Genomic DNA, 20,740 nt, shown 5'->3' with positions numbered 1-20,740 from the left:
GGAGGAGAGGAAGGGCACTCAGGAAGGAGGAATAGCATATGTAAAGGTATGGGGGTGGCGTGATGTAAGAGGCATGTTTGGGGAACATCAAATAGTCCAGTTTGGCTGGAGTGGAGTGTTGGGGAGGGTTTCGGTCTTTTTTTTTTTTTTTTTTTTTGGCAAATTTTTATCTGTATGTTCTTCATGCTGTGCTGGGCATTACACCAGCAGTAAATTGCACCAGTTACAAACAAGACACAGATACATAAGAAGGTAGATTAACAATTGCAATGGTTTCTAAGAGCTCCTGTTCAATGAGCGCTTACTAGTGCTAGGCCCTGTATCAGGTGCTTTCCCAGCATTCTTTCATTTAATTTGTTCAAGGTTCAAAGCCTCTCAGAGAGCAGGCACTCTTGTTTGAAGTCTTGAAGGATGAACAGGTGTTTGCTAGATGGGTGTGGTCTGGGAAGAGATGGTTTGCCCCCATGGAGGGAGCTTGGGCAAAGGTTCAAGGGTGTGAAACTGTTCTACGCAGTGAATGTGATCTAGAGTCTTATAGACTCTAGACTAGACTCTAGTCTTATAGACTTATAGACAGCTGGAGTCTTATAGACCTTGATGCGTCTTGTGGGACACCCCTGTGTGTGTTTCAGTGCCAAATTCAGACTCTTCCTACATCTCACACTGAGGAAACCAGATGCTGGTTTTTGAAAGATGGCGCCACCTCCTGGCAGTTCAGCCCTCGTGCGCCTTCTTTGTTCAAGGATCTGCCTGGAGCAGTTCTGAAGGTTTGAAAAGCACTTGAACCCAGTAACTTCATTATAGTGACTGGAAGATTGAGGGGAAAACCAGTTGGGATTCTAATGCAAGTCTTGTGAATGCAGTCAACTTGAGATAAGAGGGAATTTGTGAAATGACTCCTAGTGGATATATTGTTGGTCTTGGTTAGATACTCTCTTTGCATTTCATTTGGTTGCCTAGGTATTCAAGTGGGAAGGGGAAAAAAAATGGAAGAGTCTATATGAACTGTTAGAAATAGCTCATCAGAGATTATGCTAAAAACTAGCTGTGAATAAAGATTTGATGGTTTTTTATTTGTCCATGATATGGACTTTTCTCCCTATAACTTGTTGCTTGGCATTCCCCAGTTTGATGCTGGACCTGTGTTGATGTCATTTGAATTGAATGTTTCAGGAATGTGGCTCACTGGCTTAATTAAAAGGGCTAATTTAATCACACACAGCAAGATGTAATGAGGTGGGTAGCTGTTGGCTTGGCTTAGCATCTCTGAGAGTCCCTTGGGCTTTCCCTCATGCTTTGTGCCTCATGGTCCTAAAAGGGCTGCCACTTTTCCAAGAATTAATTCCACTCTCTGGCAGGAAGAAGTGGGGAGTCAGAAGGGCCACACTAGCTGAGTTTGCAAGGAAGGAAGAGCTTTCCCTAGACCACCCTCCAGAAGACTTTGACTTACATGTCATGGGCAAGAACTGGGTCACATGGCCACTGTTAGCTGCAAGAGAGTCTGGGACAGTCAATGCTCAAGACTTCTGGCCTCCATCATGGAAGGTGGCTAAGTTGGATATGGCTGTTGGTCTTTCAACAAATAACATTCTTTTTTTTTTTTTAAGATTTTTATTTATTTGACAGACAGACCACAAGTAGGCAGAGAGGCAGGCAGAAGGAGAGAGGAGGAGGAGGCTGGCTCCCTGCTGAGCAGAGAGCCCAATGTGAGGCTCGATCCCAGGACCCTGGGATCATGACCTGAGCCGAAGCAGAGGCTTTAACCACTGAACCACCCAGGCGCCCCAACAAATAACATTCTTTAGTACACAGTCTGAAAAAGAAAATGGGAACTGTCAAGTCCTTGTCAAGGAAGACTTGGCCTCCAAACCAGGATTTGAGACAAGAGAGTAAATATATCTAGAGTCTGTATGATGTGATATGGGATGGAACAATTTTGCCCTCCAAGGCCTCCATTCTGCTGGAAAGTAGGGCTCAGAGACAGGAAGAAAGGCTGATGTGGAAGAGACAGGCTGGGTGGTAACTGGCTCAGAGGCCAGAGTGACCTTCCTTCCTGGGCGAGGCAGAAGAAGGATAACACACCAGCTTTAGGATTATGAGTGTGGAACCTGAATGGTGAGAAACTTGTTGATACCCTGTGCTCTTAGGAGGCTCAGGAATCCTGACTTGTGGCTAATTCCATTTGTTAATTGTTCCTTGTCTGTCACTGCTGGGTTGAGTAATTTATGTCTCAACTGATTAAAGTTCCTTTTCTGGATTAAAACCAACCAGACCAGAAGGTTTCTGATTCCTAGGTCTTAAATGCAAATGCTTGACTGTGCCTGAGATTTTGTACTGGGGATATTTTGTGTTCATATGTTTACCCAACTACCACCCACCCATTTATCAGCTGTCCATCCATCCTCCCATCCATCTATCCATCCATCCATCCTTCCATCCTCCCATCCACCCATCCATCCATCCATCCATCCATCCTCCCATCCATCCATCCATCCATCCTCCCATCCATCCATCCTCCCATCCATCCATCCATCCATCCTCCCATCCATCCATCCATCCTCCCATCCATCCATCCATCCATCCATCCATCCTCCCATCCATCCTCCCATCCATCCTCCCATCCTCCCATCCATCCTCCCATCCTCCCATCCATCCATCCATCCATCCTCCCATCCATCCATCCATCCATCCTCCCATCCATCCATTCATCCATCCATCCATCCATCCTCCCATCCATCCATCCATCCATCCATCCATCCATCCTCCCATCCATCCTCCCATCCTCCCATCCATCCTCCCATCCTCCCATCCATCCATCCATCCTCCCATCCATCCATCCATCCATCCTCCCATCCTCCCATCCATCCATCCATCCAACCATCCATCCATCCTTCCATCCTCCCATCCATCCATCCATCCTCCCATCCATCCATTCATCCATCCTCCCATCCATCCATCCATCCATCCTCCCATCCATCCATCCATCCATCCATCCATCCATCCTCCCATCCATCCATCCATCCATCCATCCATCCATCCATCCATCCTTCCATCCTCCCATCCATCCATCCATCCTCCCATCCATCCATTCATCCATCCTCCCATCCATCCATCCATCCATCCTCCCATCCATCCATCCATCCTCCCATCCATCCATCCATCCATCCTCCCATCCTCCCATCCATCCATCCATTCTTCCATCCTCCCATCCATCCATCCATCCATCAATCCATCTATCCATCCATCCATCCTCCCATCCATCCATCCATCCATCCATCCTTCCATCCTCCCATCCATCCATCCATCCATCCATCTTCCCATCCATCACCCAGTTATTTATATATACAAAGCTCTAAGGATATAAAGATGAATAAGTTAATTGCTGTTCTCAAATTGCTCCCATTCATAGTCTATAAACAAGATATTATATAGTCCAGGATGATAAATACTAGTCATTTATTTATTCACCCACTCACTCATTCATTCATTCAACAGATATTTACTGAACACCTACTATGTGCCACGCACTGTTCTTAGTCCTTCAGGTAGAGCAGTGAACAAGACATAAGTGGTTCCTGCCCTCCTGGAGTTCCTACTTCAGTGAGAGAAGATGGACATTAAACGAGGAGCCAGACTCAGAAGGATTTTCAGATGGTACCAAGTGCTGTGAAGAAAATAAAATAGGGTGTTGGGAATCAAGAGTGGCTGAGGAAGAGGGTGGTTGGAAGCGATTTCATTGCTAATAGGGGTTAGAAGGGATTCTCTGAGGAGGTGATATTTGAGCTGAGACTTGAAAGGGGAGTACCTGTCCATGTGGAAGAATCAGAGGGAGAACATCAGGCAGAGGGAAAAGCAAGTGCAAAGGTCCTGGGGCTTGTGTTTTGTAATACTACTCGTGGTGATGATGATTACAATGATGACAATGATGGTGGCATTGGTGATAGAGTAGACAGTGAGGAGTAAGAGAATTGGCAGAGGTCAGGTCACACTGTCTTGATGGCCATTGTGAAGGGGTTGCTTTGGGATTAGCACAGGCTGCTTTGGTAAGCACGGAGAAGGGAAGTATCATACCGTCTGGAGGAGTTCAAAAGAATGTCAGAGCCAGTGATGGAAGAAAGAATTAGCCAAGAAGGCCATCAAGTCGGGGGAATAGCATGTGTATACATAAAGAGGCATAGGAGAATTGGGGGTTTTCTGGGAGCTTTGAGGAGGGTTTACCTGGAGGGCAGTGGAGATGAGGCAGGAGAAGGCTGGCCAGAGTGGGGATGAGAAGACCCAGTCAGAGTCAGAACAAAGAACTTGATAATAGGCCTGCCAGAGGCCCAGAAGAGCCCAGAGAGCAAACTTATTAACATACCACTGAAGGTGAGGCTTGGAGCTCTCCCTAGTGGACATTTTGAAGGGGTTGGAGAGGGGGAGTGGGAAGCTGGGAGACCAGGTTTATTCAGTTTCATTAAATATATTCACGGTGTTGTGCAGCCCTAACCACTCTCCGTTTCCAGAACTTTTTCTTCTTCTCAAATAGAAACTCTGTCCCTAGTGAACACTAACCCCCTAGCAGCTTTCCCCAGCTCCTGCCACACTCTGTTCTACTTCCTGCCTCTGTGAATTTGCCTATTCTACGTACCTCAGATAAAGGGAGCCATCCAAGATTTGCCATTTTGTGTCTGGTTTATTTCACTTAGCGTAATGTCTTCAAGGTTCATTCCTGTTGTAGCAGGGGTCCAAATCTCCTTCCTGTTCAAGGGAGAATAATATTCCATTGTATCTCTAGTTCCCATTTTGTTTATCCATCTGTCTGTTGGTGGGCCCTTAGGTTGTTTCTACCTCTTGGCTGTTGTGAATAATGGTGCTGTGAGCATGGGTGTGCAAGTATCCGTCAGCGTCCCAGCTTTCAGTTCTTGTGGGTGCGTACGCCCAGGAGGAGAACTGCTGGATCATAAGGCAGCTCTTTCAGTCTCTGAGGAAGTATTAAACTATTTTCCACAGCGACTGCATCATTTTATGTTCTCACCAGCAATGCACTAGTGTTCTAATTTCTCTCCGTCCTCACCAACACTGGCTGTTTTCCATTTTGTGGTTTTGGTTTTGGTTTTGGATAGAAGCTATTCCAATGGATATGGAGTGGTATCTCATTGTGGTTTCGATTTGCATTTCTATAATGGCTAAGGATGGTGAGCATCTTTTCATGTGCTGTGTCTTCTCTGGAGAAATGTCTATTTGAGTCCTTTGCCCATTTTGGAATTGGGTTATTCTTTTTGGTTGCTGTTGAATTTTCTGTCAGAGTTCTTTATGTATTCTGGCTACTAATCCCTTATCAGCTATATGGTTTACAAATATTTTCTCCTGTCTGTGGGTTATTTTTTCACTTTCTTGATTGTGTTCTTTGATGCACAAACATTTTTAATTTTGATGAAGACCAATTTATCTACTTTGTCTTTCGTTGCCTGGAAGATAATTTGTAAAATCAACGTGTAATATGCATACAGAAGAGAGGACATCTCTTAAATCAGCTGGCCTGGGTTTAAATCCTGACTCTGCTGCTTAGCAGCTATGTGACCTTAAGTGGGTTAACATCTCTTCCTCAGTTTTCCCATCTGTAAAATAGGGGTAATAAGGGAACCTACTTATTAGAAATGCAATGAGGTTATGGGCAGCTGGATGGCTCAGTTGGTTGGGTGTCTGACTCTTGATTTTGGCTTGGATCATGATGTCAGGGTCATGAGATCAAGCCTTGCATAGGGCTCAGTGCTCAGAGTGGAGCCTGCTTGGGGTTCTCTTTCTCTCCTTCCCTCTCTGCTCTCACACACTCTGACTCAAAAAAAAAAAAAAAAAAAAGTGAGAGAGAGAAAAGAAAAAGAAATGTAGTGAGATTAGATGAATTAATGTGCATAAGGCACTGTGAACAGTAGCATCACTTTTTTAAGTTCTTACTCTGCTGCTATTACTTTGACTATATAGTATATACTGAGTATCTGTTTGATACTGTGCTTAGATTATTCACTGTATGAACATTATTCTGTTGTCCCATTTAATCCTCACAGACCCCAAGAGATGGGTATTCGTTGTCCCCATATTGTAGGAAAGGACACAGGTTTGAGCCCTTCTGAGGCTTGCTGAGTGCCATTTCCTGGCACTTTTGCCAAAGTGACCTCACTGTATCCTGAGGTACCAGGAACATACCCATTTCAGAGATGCTGAACCTGAGGCTCAGAAAGGGGATATGACTGACCCAGGGACACACAGCAAGGAAATCGCAACACCTGGATTGATCCCTGGCCAGTGGACTTATCCCTTGGAGCTGAGGAGAGGGTTAGGGCTTTTGGGGGCAGGCTCTCTGTTTGGAAGGAGGGGATTTTGTTTCACTTGTACCGCTGGGGCTCCTGGGGACCAAGACGTTGGAGGGCTCCCAGCCAGGTGTCCACAGGAGGCTGATGAACAAAGGGACCCCTGTTCCCCTTGCAAAACCTCCCTACCAGAGCCAGATGGCTGCCTGGTGAACGTGCCCCCTGGTGGAACTGTGTGGGATTTGGGGCGCTGGGCAGCCTCCAGGTGGGATCCTGGTCCTGGAGCGAATTACCCTTTTCTGTGTGTTAACCTACTGTGGTTTATCTCAGGGGTGAGGAGATGGAAACCCAGCGGGGTGACAAGGATCTTTCTAATCCTTTTGTTTCTCCTCCTTGAGAAAGTCTGGAAACACCCTTGTGTGAGAATGATGCTAATCCATTGTGTGGCAATGATGCTAATCCCTAGCGGGCTAATCTCGATTTGACTCATTGTGTTTTAGAATATAAATAGCAGACTTTCTCCTGCTAATAGTCATGATTGCTTGTTCCACTTGCCACAACCCTTTGAGATCACCAGAGGGCTATGCAAAGTTGCTGGGGTCCACACCTGTTTGTACCTTCCAGGGTGTACAGAGTTGTGTTTGCATACCTGTACATGGACACACTTGCACCAAAACAGGAATAAACCCTACTAGACCCGGATTCTAATCTCATCTCTTTCTGTGGCCGCTCTGTGGCTTTGGACATCTCCTTGAAGCTCACTTTCCTCATCTCTGAAATGGGTGAGAGAAGCCAGCTCTGGGTCCCACACAGGCTGTCGTGAGCAAGACAGACAGACATTGGGAAGCTGTCTGTTGCCAAGCAAGAGTTAGTGGTTCCTAGGAAGGCTTTATAATTCATTCGAAATGTTTGCTGAGCACCTACAGTACCCTAGAGAGAGGTCAGATTCACACCTTTTCTTGGAGGATAAGAATCCCATCTGCACTCAGGATCCAATCCAGTGTCCATATGACAGCTTACAAGACCTGACCCTCTCTCCCAGTACATGTCCTGTGCTCACTCCACTAAAGCCACACTGACCTTCAGAGTGCTCCCTTAAGATGCACGTCACGTGTGTTTCTGCCCCAGGGCCTTGGCACTTGCTGTTGGCTTTCCTTCAGATTCCCTCTTCACTTTCCTCTTCTCAGGTTATCTCTCAGCTCAAATGACACCCCTCAGTAGAGCTTTCCCTGGTGCCATGTCTATAGAAGGACACTTGGCCCCCCACTGTTCTCTCCCAACGTCCTTGTCACATGCAATACCTTCTCATCGCACAGTATCTGTCCCCCAAATCAAAGTGAAGGCTCTGGGAGGCAGGGAACTCTGCGTGCAGTGCCCAGTGCATAGTAGGCACACAACATACATGTCTGGAATGAGTGAATGAAGTAGCACCCACATTTTTAAAAAAGTTACTTATTCATTATTATTTTTAAATTCATTATTTTATTTAGAGAGCATGCCCATGCAAAGGTGGGGTTGTTAGAGGGGAGGGGCAAGGGGAGAGGGAGAAGAGAATCTTAAGCAGGCTCCACGCCCAGCGCAGAGCCTGATGTAGGGCTTGATCTCATGACCCTGAGATTGTGACCTGAGCCAAAATCAAGATTTGGACACCTTAACTGAGCCATTTAGGTGCTCCAGCACCCTGGTTTTGTTTTGTTTTGTTTTGTTTTTAAAGATTTTATTCCTTTCCCTTAGCAGTATGCACTAGAGGTTTATCCCCATCTTTGCATGGCTCAGAGGTCCGTCCTTTTTAGCCCTGAATAATAACCCATTGTCTACTCTGATGTTGGTTCCCACTTCCCTGCTGAAGGACATCTGGGTTGCTTCCACATTTTGACAGTCATGAATAAAGCCGGGGTAAACATCGTGGGCAGGTTTTAGGTGTGGACCTAGTTTCTTGGCCCCTTTGGGTGAATACCAAGGAGGGCAATAGCTGGATCATAGGGTCAGAGAACATTCCGTTTTGTACCCTGTCGTTTTTTAAATTATACAATTCAGTGACTTTTGGTATACTCCCAAAGCTGTGCATCCATCAGTTAATTTGAAAAGATTTTCAGTACCCCTGGGTGCCTGGCTCAGTGGGTTAGGCCTCTGCCTTCGGCTCGGGTCATGATCTCAGGGTCTTGGGATCGAGCCTCGTGTCAGGCTCTCTGCTCATTGGGGGTGGGGAGCCTGCTTCCCTACTTCTCTCTCTGCCTACTTATCGTCTCTCTGTCAAATAAATAAATACAATTTTTAAAAAATTTAAAAAATAAAGATTTTCAGTACCCCCAAAAGAATCCAAGCTCCCTTAACAATCAGTCCTCGGCCCCCTCCTCAATAATGCTGCCGTTTATCTAACCCCTTGGGTGTGCTGGGCACCGTGCTCCCCATTCATTCTCATGGTGACTCCGCATGGTGGAGACTCTTCTTCTTCTTCTTCTTCTTTTTTTTTTTTTTCCAGTTTTTGTAAGAGAGAATGAGAGAGAACACAAGCAGGGGGAGCAGCAGGCAGACCAGGTAGAGGAAGAAGCAGGCTCCCCACTGAGCAGAGAGCCCAATGTGGGGCTCGATCCCAGGATCAAGTTAATTTCAGTTAATAATGTACTTAAACTTGCCTCACTTTCTTTATATGACACCTTTGTTAAAATATAATTCATGCTCTTTGAAAATATAAAATCCAGTGGGTTTTAGTATGTTCACGGATCTGTGCGACCATCACCACAGTCATCTTTAGGACGTTGTCCTCACTCCCAAAAGGAGCCCATACCTATTAGGGGCCACATCCTCATCCCCTGCCTGCCCCCACTTCTCCGGGCCTTGGGCAAACACTCTTCTATTTTCTGCTTATGAATTCACCTGTTCGAGGAACCTCAGATGAAGGGGATCATGCGCTATTTGTCCTTCTGTGTCTAGCTTCTTTCACTCAGAGTTCAAGGTCCATCTATGCTATCGCATGGGTCTGAACTCCATTGCTGTTTACAGCTGAATCGTGTGCCACGGTCTGGATGAACCACCTTTCAGTTATCCATTCATCAGTTGGTTCGTTTCTACTTTTTGGTACCTGTGAACATTCCTGCCACTTTATAGTCCCTTTGTACTGGTTGGATTTTGTCCTCTACCTGAACTTAAGATATACCTGTTTTCAGACAAATTGCAGGATAGTGGGGCTCCTGATTCCTTTGTTCGGGTCCACGTTGTCCGTGCAAAATGGATGCTCAGTCCCCATTTGCTGATGGAGTGAGGGAGGGAGTGGGAGAGTTGAGAGCCCCATATAGGAGACTGACATGTTCCCCATCACCTGACCCCTGGAAGGAGAGGGTGATGAGTCTGCCCTGGCTAGGTTGTGGGGGAGCCAGAAAGGCTCAAGGTACAACCGAAGTTGAGTTTTGACGGGGGCGTAGGAGTCAACCAGGTAGGGAGACACAGGAGTGGCAACCAGGCAGAGGGCCTGGCTGGGTGGGGTGCAGCTGTGACTCGTTGTCCCTGTCATATTGTTCCTAGGGTGGGGTGGGGGCACCCCTGTGCTCTCAGGATGGCCCCTTGTCACTGAGCAGAGAGCAGGGCTCAGAGGGAAAGTGCAGAATTCATTCACAGAGACAGAGTTCCCAGGACCCAGCCGCTCCATCCACCCCGGAGATCTAGCGGTTCCCGAATGCCTGGCTCAGGCACATGCACACAGGTCACCACAGACTTCTGAATCTAGATTTACAGGCGCTCTCCCTCTGGATTCTGTCTCAGGGGCTGAAGCCAGGTAGGGAATTAGGGACAAATTCAGAGGAAGGAGGAGGCTCTCTTGCATATTCCAGCCTGTCCCAGCCTGTCCAGTGTTTCAAGCAAAACCAGTGATCTTGATCTTGATGTGAAATCTCACCATTTTTAAAGATTTTTTTAAATTAATTAATTAATTTGACAGACAGAGATCTCAGATAGGCAGAGAGGCAGGCAGACAGAGAGGGGGAGGCAGGCTCCCCTCCCAAGCAGAGGGCCCAGGACCATTACCCGAGCCGAAGGCAGAGGCTTTAACCCACTGGAGAAATTTTCTTTCTTTCTTTTTTTTTTTTTTAATTTAGGTGCTGGTGAAGGCAGGTAGATGGGGTCAGGCCACACCCAGCCGCCTTCAGTAAACACACCGGGGATGGGCAGGCTTGTTTCACACTTATCCCCTCGATGAATCCTTGCCACAACCCTTGGGGAAGAGGAGGGCTGAGGTGTGGCATGAAGGGGCTTGGCCCTGGCTCCTACAGGGTGCAGGTGCCACAGGTGGGACTCAGTCCAGGACTGTCAGGATCTGGGGGCATCCGAAATGCCCTGAGTGCCCTCCAGAGGGTTTTCCAGCCACAGTTGCTCTGTTCCACTCCTCCTTGCGTCCCTGCCCCTTGTTCCTAGCCATCCTCCTGACTGTAAGAAGGCACCGGTTAGAAAAAAAGGAAAGAAAGGCTCTGCGTTCCTTGTGCACTGCTCAAAAGTGACCACTAGAGGGCGGGATGGAGGCGATCTAGTTCCAGCATTTCCTTTTATTTTCAGTTTTTAACCCCTTTTGCGTCAGGGCCTTCACTCTGAAAAAGCCAAGTTTCCTGAGACCACTTAGATTTTCTTTCAACATGTGCCACTGATCTTGGTACACGTGTTGCTCAGCTCCGTCCTCCATTAGGTCTCTTGCCGCTTTCTATTTCATTAGCATCAGGGCTCCTGGGCTGAGGTGGGGACATTCTCCTGCTGCCCGCACAGCCCCCATCACCCCATTTATCTTCATGGGTGATGTTTCTCTTCTGAAGAAATCACTTTTGGAGAGCAAAAGAATTCTGTTTTTGTTTTCCTTCCAAAAGTGTCTGGGGGGATAGGCAGCCTATAATGACAGCCCTATGAATATAGAAATGTCATTTCTGAGTTAAGCAGAAGTATTTCCAGAGATGCTGAATCTTGTAGTTGAGCACGGGCTCTCTTGAGAAGAGGGACATTTGGTCATATTTCAAGACTTGGTTCCATGCCACCTCCTCTAAGAAGCCCTCCCAGGTTGTACCCTTTCCTGTGAACTCCAGGGCCCGTTAGCCCCCAGTGCTATAGTGCTTCTCTCTCTCACCATCCCTCCCCATTCACTGGCACCCCAGGCTGCCTCTCGGCGACCTGCTGTCTTCTCCCTGCGTTTCAGTTTCCCCCTCGGACATTTCTGAGGGGGAAACTGAGTGCTCCGTCCGTGCCCTGATTCTTTCGGAGGTTGTCAGCTTCTGGAAGATGGGGAGCATGTGTATGGCTTCCATGGGCCTTTTGGTAGCTGACAGGATGTTGTGCACACAGTGGGTCTGCTCCTGGTGAGTTCCGGGCACACAGATGCAAGTGTCATTTCTTTGTGAGCAGGATGAGTGCCGGGAGAAGTGGAAGTTCTCAGCCCTTCAGGGAATGGTTACAGAGCACCTTCTAAGCACTGGGCTGGGTGTCAGGCCCTGCCTGTGGTTAGCCCACAGCCCTGTGGAGGAGATAGGCTCTCATCACATCAAGCATCCTAACATACTTGGAGGGGGGCTCAGTGACTCATGCTTGCTTGGAGGGCTTCCTGGAAACATGCTGTTTGCATTGAGCCTGGGAGATGATCGAATTTCTGCAGATGGAAAGGGCATTCTTGGCCGAAGACCCTGTCCAAGCTCAGGCTGGGAGGCCAAGAGTCCACACATGCTTGAGGAATGGGTTTGGCTAGGGCAGTACCTGGAGGCCATATGGCTAAGGGCATTGAAGGCCGAGCCAAGAAGCGAGGCACACTGTGATGAACAGCAGGCTTGTGGGGTGAGCTGGCCCTTCTAATGTCTCAGGTGGGGGTTGTGTCAGCACCATCTCTGTCCAGGCCCTGGCATGGGGAACATGTGATGGATGAATGGGCTATGTTCCTAGATGGTCATCAATTCCGATGCCTGCAAGGGCCGGGGTGTGGTCTGTGCCTGTGCTGTGGGGAGCGGGAGGAATGTGGCAGATCTGGTCCCCAGGCAGCACACTCTGGTTCTGCCATGTCTCTGGAGGAATACAGGCCCATATTTCTAAAAGAGCCAGGAATGTGCATTGCTACGCTCAGTTCTTCTGAGGCTAATGCATTAGCAACTGTATTCAAATAAAACGCCATAGGGTACCCACCTTCCCTCCCTACCCAAAACCCCCAGGGCCTAAACACAATCATGCCTGGGTGGGGGTGCTGCTGCCGGTTGTCAATCTCCCTGCCCGAATGCTGATGGCAGTTTTAACAACTCCTATCCCTTTCGGAGGTTTCTGCTAAGCTCTGGCCTCTCCAGAGGGCTGCATGGTTGTGTTTGAATGAATGAATGACATTAATAAGAGTTGCCCCCGGACCAACTGTTGCCAGGGGCATTGCCCTGGGATGCAGGGAAACAGGCTGCCCGGGGGTGGGCCCTTGGGCATGAGGGATTGAAGGAGGAATTACAGAGAAGCAGCACGTTCTGCCCTGCCTTTCTGCCGGAGAGGCAGGTGCTCTGGGACCCCCCTCCACTCCCCACATCTGCATCTGGGGACTGTGGGTGGGGGGGGAGGGTTAGATCTGAAGCCAGAGAGCTCAACTCCAGCAGGAGAGAACTGGGCAAAGAGGAGGGGGAGTATCCTCATTTCCTAGGCCTGCCATAAGGACCCACCACATCCTTGGTGGTTCCAAAACAAAAGATACTAGCTCTCTTGAAACTCCGGAGGCCAGAAGTCTGAAATCAGGGGCATCGGCAGGGCCAGGTCTCCAAACATGTTAAGGGTGCCTCCCTCCTTGCCTCTTCTAGCTTTTTGGCTTCCAGCTTGTGGCCGCCTGGCCCCGCTCTGTGTCTCTTCCATGTGGCTGTATCTTGTCTTGTGTTTCTTACAGGGTTATTTACTAGATTAGGGCTTTTACCTGCGTAATCCGGGATGATCTCATCACAAGAACTTTAACTCGATCAGCTCTGCAAAGACCTTTTTCTAAATAAGGTCACATTTATAGGTTCTGGGTGGATGTATCTTTGGGGGATTGCCATTCAACCCACTGCAGGGAGGAAGGCAGCTTCTGATGGAGGATCAGCATGAGCAAAGGCCCTGTGGGTGCCTGGCTCATGGGGTGGGAGGGGCGGGGTGGAGTCAGGTGGTGAAAGGCAGGCAGGGGCCTGGGGTGGGAGAGATGAGAGCCAAGGATAGGAAGGCATTTCAAGGTGTGTGTTGAGGGGGAGTGACTTTATCACATGTATGCAGGTGGCCCCCTGCCAGGTGGAGATGGGTCCCTTACTAAGACTGACCCCAACCAAGTAGAGGTCATTTCTGGCCTGGATTGAGGGCATGACCAGAGTCATGCCCTGGTGACTGTGACCATCTATGGGCTGGGTGAGTGGGGGTTTGGGCAACTCTGGCTTTCATGCCTGCCCTCCCACCCCTGCCTGGTCTTGGGTCAGCTCTTTCTGCATCTCCGACTTGCCAGGTCCAGCCTTTTTCCACTTTTTAAAAAAAATTCTTCCCACCCCAGCCCCCAGGCTCTGTTGTCTCTCTGCCTCCCTCCACACCCCCTGCCCTGCTCTCTCCCCAACTGTGCTCTGTTCTCTGTGTCCCTGACTGCCTCTCCTGACTGTCTCCTCGCCTTATCTGACTTTCTTTGGGTTCCTTCCTTTTCCTGCCTGAGCCTCTCCATCAGGGCTCTCCTGCACCCGCGAGGTCCCCTCTCAGGGACTCTGTCCTCCCTGCCCCCTGTCTCTGTCCTCCCCTCTGCCCCTTCCTGCCCAATCCTCTCTGCCGCCTCTTCCTTTTTCAGCCAGTGGAAAGGAATGGTTGGCCCTCAGCAGCCTCCACTCGTCGGGGTGGTGGATAGTTGGTGTGTCAGTTGGCAAGGGACACCTGTCCTGCTGTTCTGTTAGCCCCTCAGGTAGACTTTACCGTCATTCAGTCAGTCAGCACACACCCCCTCCCCCCAAGCTGGCAGCCGGCCGGCGGGGGTCAGCCCTGTGACGGCACCTCTAGCCAGCGAGTGGGGCCGTGTCCTCTGGCGGTACCATCAGCTGGAATGACCCTCTGACTCTACCATCAGCCTGTCAGTCAGTGAGCAGGGCCTAGATGTATCTTCATCTGTACCCTCATTTGGAACCAGCCCCCTGACTGGTGGTCAGGCGGGCAGTGAGCTGCTGGGACCCATTGCCTGCCGGATGTGGGGCCCCAAGAGTGGATGAAGCCACAGGCCTGCTTTTGAAGAGCTTTGAAGTTCACTCCATGGTTTCCTGGGCTGCTGAGCTCAGCTCTCCCCCGTGGTGTACAGACGGCTTCCTGTCAGCTGCTCAGCCTGGCCCTGGGTGGTAGGGCTGGTGTGCGGTGCAGATGGGCTCAGGGGTCTGGAGGGTGGGAGCCTGGCCCTGAGCCAAGGCCTCTGCCAAGGGCCGTACCCCTCCCTCTGCTTGGGGGGAAGGAGCAGGCCTGCCTCAGGCGTGGCTCCTGGGTGGGGTGCTGACTGTGTGCCCATCTCTGAGGTTGACCTAGGCTGGGAGGTAGTCTTGAGCAGGAGGCCCTGGATCTGCCTTGTGACTTGGCAGCCACTCACCTGGGGCCTCTTGGAGTCTCATTTACTCATCTGGCTGGTGGATGATAATGCCTCCCCATGGACGTGCTGTATGAATGAAACTGGATATTTTGCTATGATTATACTTCACTGAATTTGCAAAACCCTGAAATGCGGGGATAATCCATCCCATTTTACAGAAGGGGTAACTGAGGCTCAGGGAGTTGGAGGGACTTGCCAAGATTAATGTCTTTTGAAGGAAGCATCCAAGAAAGGCTACCTTAGGTGGGCCTCAGATACGCTATAATTTGCATTTTTAATCTCTGCAAATGGATGCTTCTTGCACATGCCCGCTTCATGCAGCTGACACATGGTGACTCTGGGAGCCTGTCTCTCCCTTCCTTGGTAGCCCTCACTGCCCATAGGAGTGGACCAAACCCAGAACTTGTGTTTGGAAGGCCGAGGTTCCAGGTTTTCCAGTTCCCAACTTGCTGTGTAACCTTGACCAGGTCCCTAGCGTTCTCTGAGTCTCAGTTTCCCCCCTTTGTAAAATGGGGACAACCAGGCCTTCCTTCCGGGGCTAGATGCTTAGCTGAGCCAGAAGGAACTTGATCGGAGCCAGGAGGGGCTGTGTATACTGATGGGATCATCTGAGCTGATTTAGTTCCTTTCCGTGTGAGGAGTTGGATGGGGGAGCTGCCTCTCAGTGTGTGGTCTGGGGGAGGAACTGCACACTGAGATACGCTCACACAAGCACACACACATACCTGTTCATAAAACACATTCACACAGTTGCACTCACACACAGAAGTGCATGCAGGCACACACACACACACACATGCACACACACACGTACACACTGGCTCTTCCTGCCACATGGCTACATGGTTTCTTCCCTCTGTACTCAGAACACCCAGAGGCGGGGAGAGCCCAGGGGTCCAGACAGCTCAGCTGGGTTTGGGAGGAACCGCCCCTGGACCCGCCCCCTATGGCCCAGCCACCGGAGATGTTCCAGGCCAGGCTCACGGGACCTGAGCAGTGACATCCCCACCGCAGAGGTGGCCGTGATCGTCAGTGGGGCGTCTGGCCGGTCCCCTGGCTGCCAGCCGGCCTCTGAATGATTCATGCCGCCTTGAACTTGACTCCGGCGTGACCAGCCGAGCGGGAAGAGACGCTCCTCCAGAGAAAAATTGGAAGTGGGCACGGTGCTGGCAGCCTACCTTCAGGACACCAGAAATGGAGTATTACTACTGCCCCAGCTTGCTGAAGTTCTTACAGTACCTCTGGGTGAGTGTGGCCCGCTAGACATGTACGTGCTTTTTCTTCTGCCTCTGCCAGGTTGGCTTTCGGGCTCTGTCTGGCAAGTAGGGTCTCTGTTTTCTTGCAAAAGGGTGGTGGTTTCCAGGCAGAGGGAGTGTTGAGGAAAGGGTTGGGGGTTTGGTTTAGGAAGCAGAGCAGGCTTAGAAGAGCACAGAGCCCAGATGGTCTTGATGGCTGCCCCCACCCCACCCCCCACCCGGGAGCCGGTTGCAAGCGGCCTCCCCTCAGGTCCTTGGGAAAACAAGAAAAACAGGGACAGCCCCAGGGAGGCTTTCTGAAAGTGGTATTTCTTTGATTTAAAGGACTCTTCTTTATTCTGAAATTATATCCCTCTTGCCCTTGTATGTGAAAACATCCTGTCCTTTATGAGATGAAAAGAATAGATTTTGCTTTTCTTTCAATGAACTTAGTAAGCAAAACTAAAAAGTTAGAATACTTGCATTGCATTCTCTTCTTTATGTAACAGGGGTGAAAAGCCTCACAACTTTTTCTGGTGATGTGCCAGAGTTGGGGGATCTACATGGAAATGCTTTGTGGGATACAGCGTGGTTTTTCAGATCTTGTTCTGACTCTGATGTGCTCTGTGTGACCGGGAAAGTGACTTCACCTCTCTGGGCCTCTGTCTCCTCATCTGTGAAACTGTGGGGTGGGGGCAGTAAGCAATGGTTGGGGGAGGGGGTTAGGTGACCCTCATCAGGGTTCTGTGAACAGAGGGGCTTAGCCTGGAATTGTCCTGAGTGGGTCTCAGAGTTTTCTTGAACATTTGCCACCAGGTTGAGAACACCCAGAGGGAAGGACTTGGGAAATATTATTTATCCCCCGCTGAATGTTTGCAAATATTTCAGATGCCTTCTCACCCAGGGAATTTTCCGGAGCTCCTAAAAATACAACTTTAGGAAACATTATTCTACACCCGTCTCTCCCCCGTCTCTGTGCTCCCTCCTCCTCAGCTCCCACCAGCAGCTGAAAAACAGGAGACCCTCCCAGTCCATATCCTGTGATCACTGATGTTTGGAGATTGCCACATTTTAAATGCAGGGCAACATTTATTGATTTATTTCAGTTTTTTATTATAAAAATAACATATCGACATGGTAGAAAACTTGAAAAATCCTGAAGAGCATACATGAAGGAAGAAAACTGTCCCCAATAATCATTTGTGCTTTCGAATTCTGTTATCCACAGGGTCCCGATGACTTTGATGTGCCCAGGTGTGTGTCAGGCTCTGGGCTTTGCTGTTAGGGAGGCTGTGATATTGTGATAAATTACAATAAGAAATACATATTTGGTCTTCCTTCCCGTTTCTGGCACAAAGTCCCTAAAACTCTGGAATTTCCTAAGTGATAAGGAACAATTAAGGTGTCTTGATGTTATGTTAATGTGGTGACTTTTGGACCCCACAGAAGGATGGGGGCTTGTTGCCAGGGGAGCCAACCCTGTGATTTGAGGATCCCAACTTTCACTCTCACCCAGGACCTCCAGGGAGGAGAGAGGGGCTGGTTGAATGAGTTGGCAATGGCCAATGATTTAATCAGTCATGCCTATGTAATGAGGTCTCCATAAGCCCCCCCACCTGCCCAAAAGGAGGGGAGGCTTCTGGGTTGTGGACACATGGAAATCCTTAGAGCTGTATGAACTCGCTCAAAGAACAGGGGAGCTCCACACCCTCTCCCCATATCCTGCCCTGTACTCTCTTCCATCTGGCTGTTCACACGTTCCATCCTTTTATAATAAAGTGGTAAGTAATATGTTTCTCCCTGAGTCCTGTGAGCCACTCCAGCCAATTAATTGAATGCAAGGAGAAGGTCGTGGGAACCCCTGATCCATAGCCAGAGGCTCAGAGACCCAGGTGACGGGATCCATAGCCAGAGGCTCAGAGACCCAGGTGACGGCGGGGATTCGGGATAGGCTTGGGAACCACGAGGGCAGTCTTGCGGAACCCCGCCCTTAACTTGTGGGATCTGGTGCTCCCCTCAGGCTGTTGACTGACTTTGTAAGCACCCAGCTGGTGTCAGAGACTTGCTTGGGGGGTGTTGGGAAAAAACATCCACGTTGGAATTGGTGTCAGAATCAGAAATGCAGAGGTCAATGAGATACGATGCCCCACCCCCGGGAGCCTGGAGCTTGGTGTGTTCGCTGGCCACACCACATCCAGATACCGGCAGAACTTTACTTAACACACTTAGAGATGTCAGATGCCCATACTGCAGGGGTGAGCTAGCTGGGCGTTGTCCCTGAGCCTTGTGGGGTCATGCGCCGCACACAAGGAACTGGAACAAAGACCATACATGTATTAGGATGAGGTAGTGCGCAGAGCTGCGGAGGGCATGGACTCATCGGGGTGGAGGGCCCAGGAGAGCCCCTGGCTGAGCACAGGAGGATAGGCAGGAGCTAGCCGGTAATGCTAGCAGTGGGGCAGGGGGAAGGTGTATCAGGCAGAGGAAACAGAAGGAACGGCCTATGCGTGCGGAGGGCTGGGGTGTGTGTGGCAAAAGGCAGGAGTCCTGGGCATGCTCAAGTTCAGCCTGGCTGGTGGGAGTGGGGAGGAGGGAGGATGCTGTCAGCATCATGGGGGCAGCTGCAGGGGACAGGTGAATGGAGACACGGCTCCTTATCTGGCTCTGCCCTACCTGTGGGTGACCAGATCCTGGAGTATCGAGACGCCACGTGTTCCCACCGCTGGCTCTGTGCTTACCCACAGTCTGTCCGTAACTCCACTTCACTGGATGCAGCCTGGCCTCTCGGGTAACGGGATTTGCTCTGTGTTTGGAACACTAAGCTGGAACCTCTTGCTTGCTGAGCTTCGGAGAAAGCTTGGGAATGTGGAAAATCCTCAGGCTTCAGCTCTGGGCTGTAACAGAGCCAGATGGCATTGAGCTGGCCACTTGACCTCACCGGACCTCAGCTTCCTCATCCGCGAAGTGGGGACATGCCGTCTTCCTCATTTTCTTGCTGGGACATTCCTGAGAAACTTCTAGCTTATTTCTGAAGCCTGGAAGCTACTCCTTAGCAAATGTTAGCTCTTCCTCTTTCCTGGAAACCTAACATCAGATTGAGAATGACCCGCTAACCACAGGCTATTGCATAGGGCCCTGGGTGGTGGGGGGCGGGGGGCTTCTCTCCCCATTTCTGCAACAGAGTTACATTCCTCCCCATTCATTGTCCCATTACCCTAATTTTTTTTTTAACAAAAGATTTTATTTATTTCTTTTAGAGAGAGTGCAGGGGTAGGGGCTCAGGGAGACAGAGAATCTCAAAGCAGACTCCTTGCTGAGCACAGAACCAACATGGGGCTTGACCCCAGGACCCTGAGATCACAACCTGAGCCAAAACCAAGTCAGATATTCAACCCACTGAGCTACCCACGCACCCCCATTACCCTAATTTTTAAAAGTTACTTTTTTAAAAAAAAGATTTATTTATTTATTTATTTGACAGACAGAGATCACAAGTAGGCAGAGAGGCAGGCAGAGGGAGGGGGGGAAGCAGGCTCCCCGCTGAGCAGAGAGCCCAATGTGGGACTCAATCCCAGGACCCTGGGATCATGACCCGAGCCGAAGGCAGAGGCTTTAACCCACTGAGCCACCCAGGTGCCCCTAAAAGTTACTTTTTAATTTATAGAAATGTGGCAGGGACAGTATGGGAGTTCCTAAGACCCTTTTGCCCAGCCCATCCCCCATGTTAGCATCTTAATGTAACCACCATACATTTCTCCAAAGTCAGAAATTGGTGCAACACTCTTAATGAAACAATTAACTAACTTTCCTCCAGTGGTTCCCATCCAGGGCCACTTGGCAATATCTGGTGACGTTCTTTGTCCCAACAGAGGGGAGTGGGGGACTGCTCCTGGCCTCTGGTGGGGGGAGCCCAGCAATACTGCTAACCATCCTGGAGTGCACAGGCTGACCCGCCCGCAGCCCCAAAACCCCACCGCAGAGAGTGACCCGGAAAGGTCCACAGCCCTGAGGTTGAGAAAACCTTGCTTGTACTTTGCCTGTAAGTTTCACCCTTAGCAGCGGCTGGGTTTAACTGTGGCTGGTCCAGTGAGTGCTTGCCCACCAAGAACACGGACATTGGCCCACGCCACTTAAAAACACCTAGTAGACATGATGTTTAATGGCTGCTGAGTACGCGCCCTTGTCACCAGCCTTGATTTATTAGCCGTTTACCCGTGGCTGGACAGGAGGCTCTCTCAGGCGCTCACCATATGCAACCAACTAAGTCATCCTCAGCCTTAAATCTGTCTGTTTCAGTTTTTATATAAAATTCCAGTTAGTCGACACACAGAGTGATCTTGGGTCCAGGTGTACAATATAGTGATTCAACATTTCTGTGCACCGCACCCCAGCCCCTGGCCATACTCATCACGACAAGTGCACGCTTAGCCTTAAATCTTTATTTACTTCTCTCCTAAGTCAGCTTCTTGGGGGCCTAGCGTGGGCTGCTGCAGGTTTCTGCAGACTTGTCATCTGTGGGTCAGACATCGGTGGCTTCCTGTCGGTGGCCCGAGTCCGCCACAGACAGAGCTGCAGTTCTTTCTGAGGAGAAAGACTGGCCAACCCCACCATCAGGCCCTGTCACCAGCCAGCATCAGCTGTGAAGCAGGAGCGCGACTGTTTCT

General features: G+C 49.8%; 1 protein-coding gene across 7 annotated transcripts in view; it reads left to right on the top strand.

The window, feature by feature from the left end:
• Positions 1–20,740, top strand: part of KIAA1671 — a 184,568-nt gene that overhangs the window by 73,583 nt on the left and 90,245 nt on the right. The window contains exon 1 of one of the 7 annotated variants that reach the window (XM_082698808.1): positions 15,727–16,086. The exons of the other annotated variants lie outside the window; for them this stretch is intronic. Coding sequence (XP_082554934.1) covers positions 16,036–16,086 — 51 coding nt within the window. The 5' untranslated portion in view covers positions 15,727–16,035. Of the gene's footprint in view, positions 1–15,726; positions 16,087–20,740 lie in introns of those variants that run through there. 7 annotated transcript variants of the gene reach the window in all.

Source organism: Mustela nivalis, assembly GCF_964662115.1.
Source record: "Mustela nivalis genome assembly, chromosome: 14".
Lineage (NCBI taxonomy): Eukaryota > Metazoa > Chordata > Mammalia > Carnivora > Mustelidae > Mustela > Mustela nivalis.
This window is presented reverse-complemented; position numbering and strand designations above follow the sequence as displayed.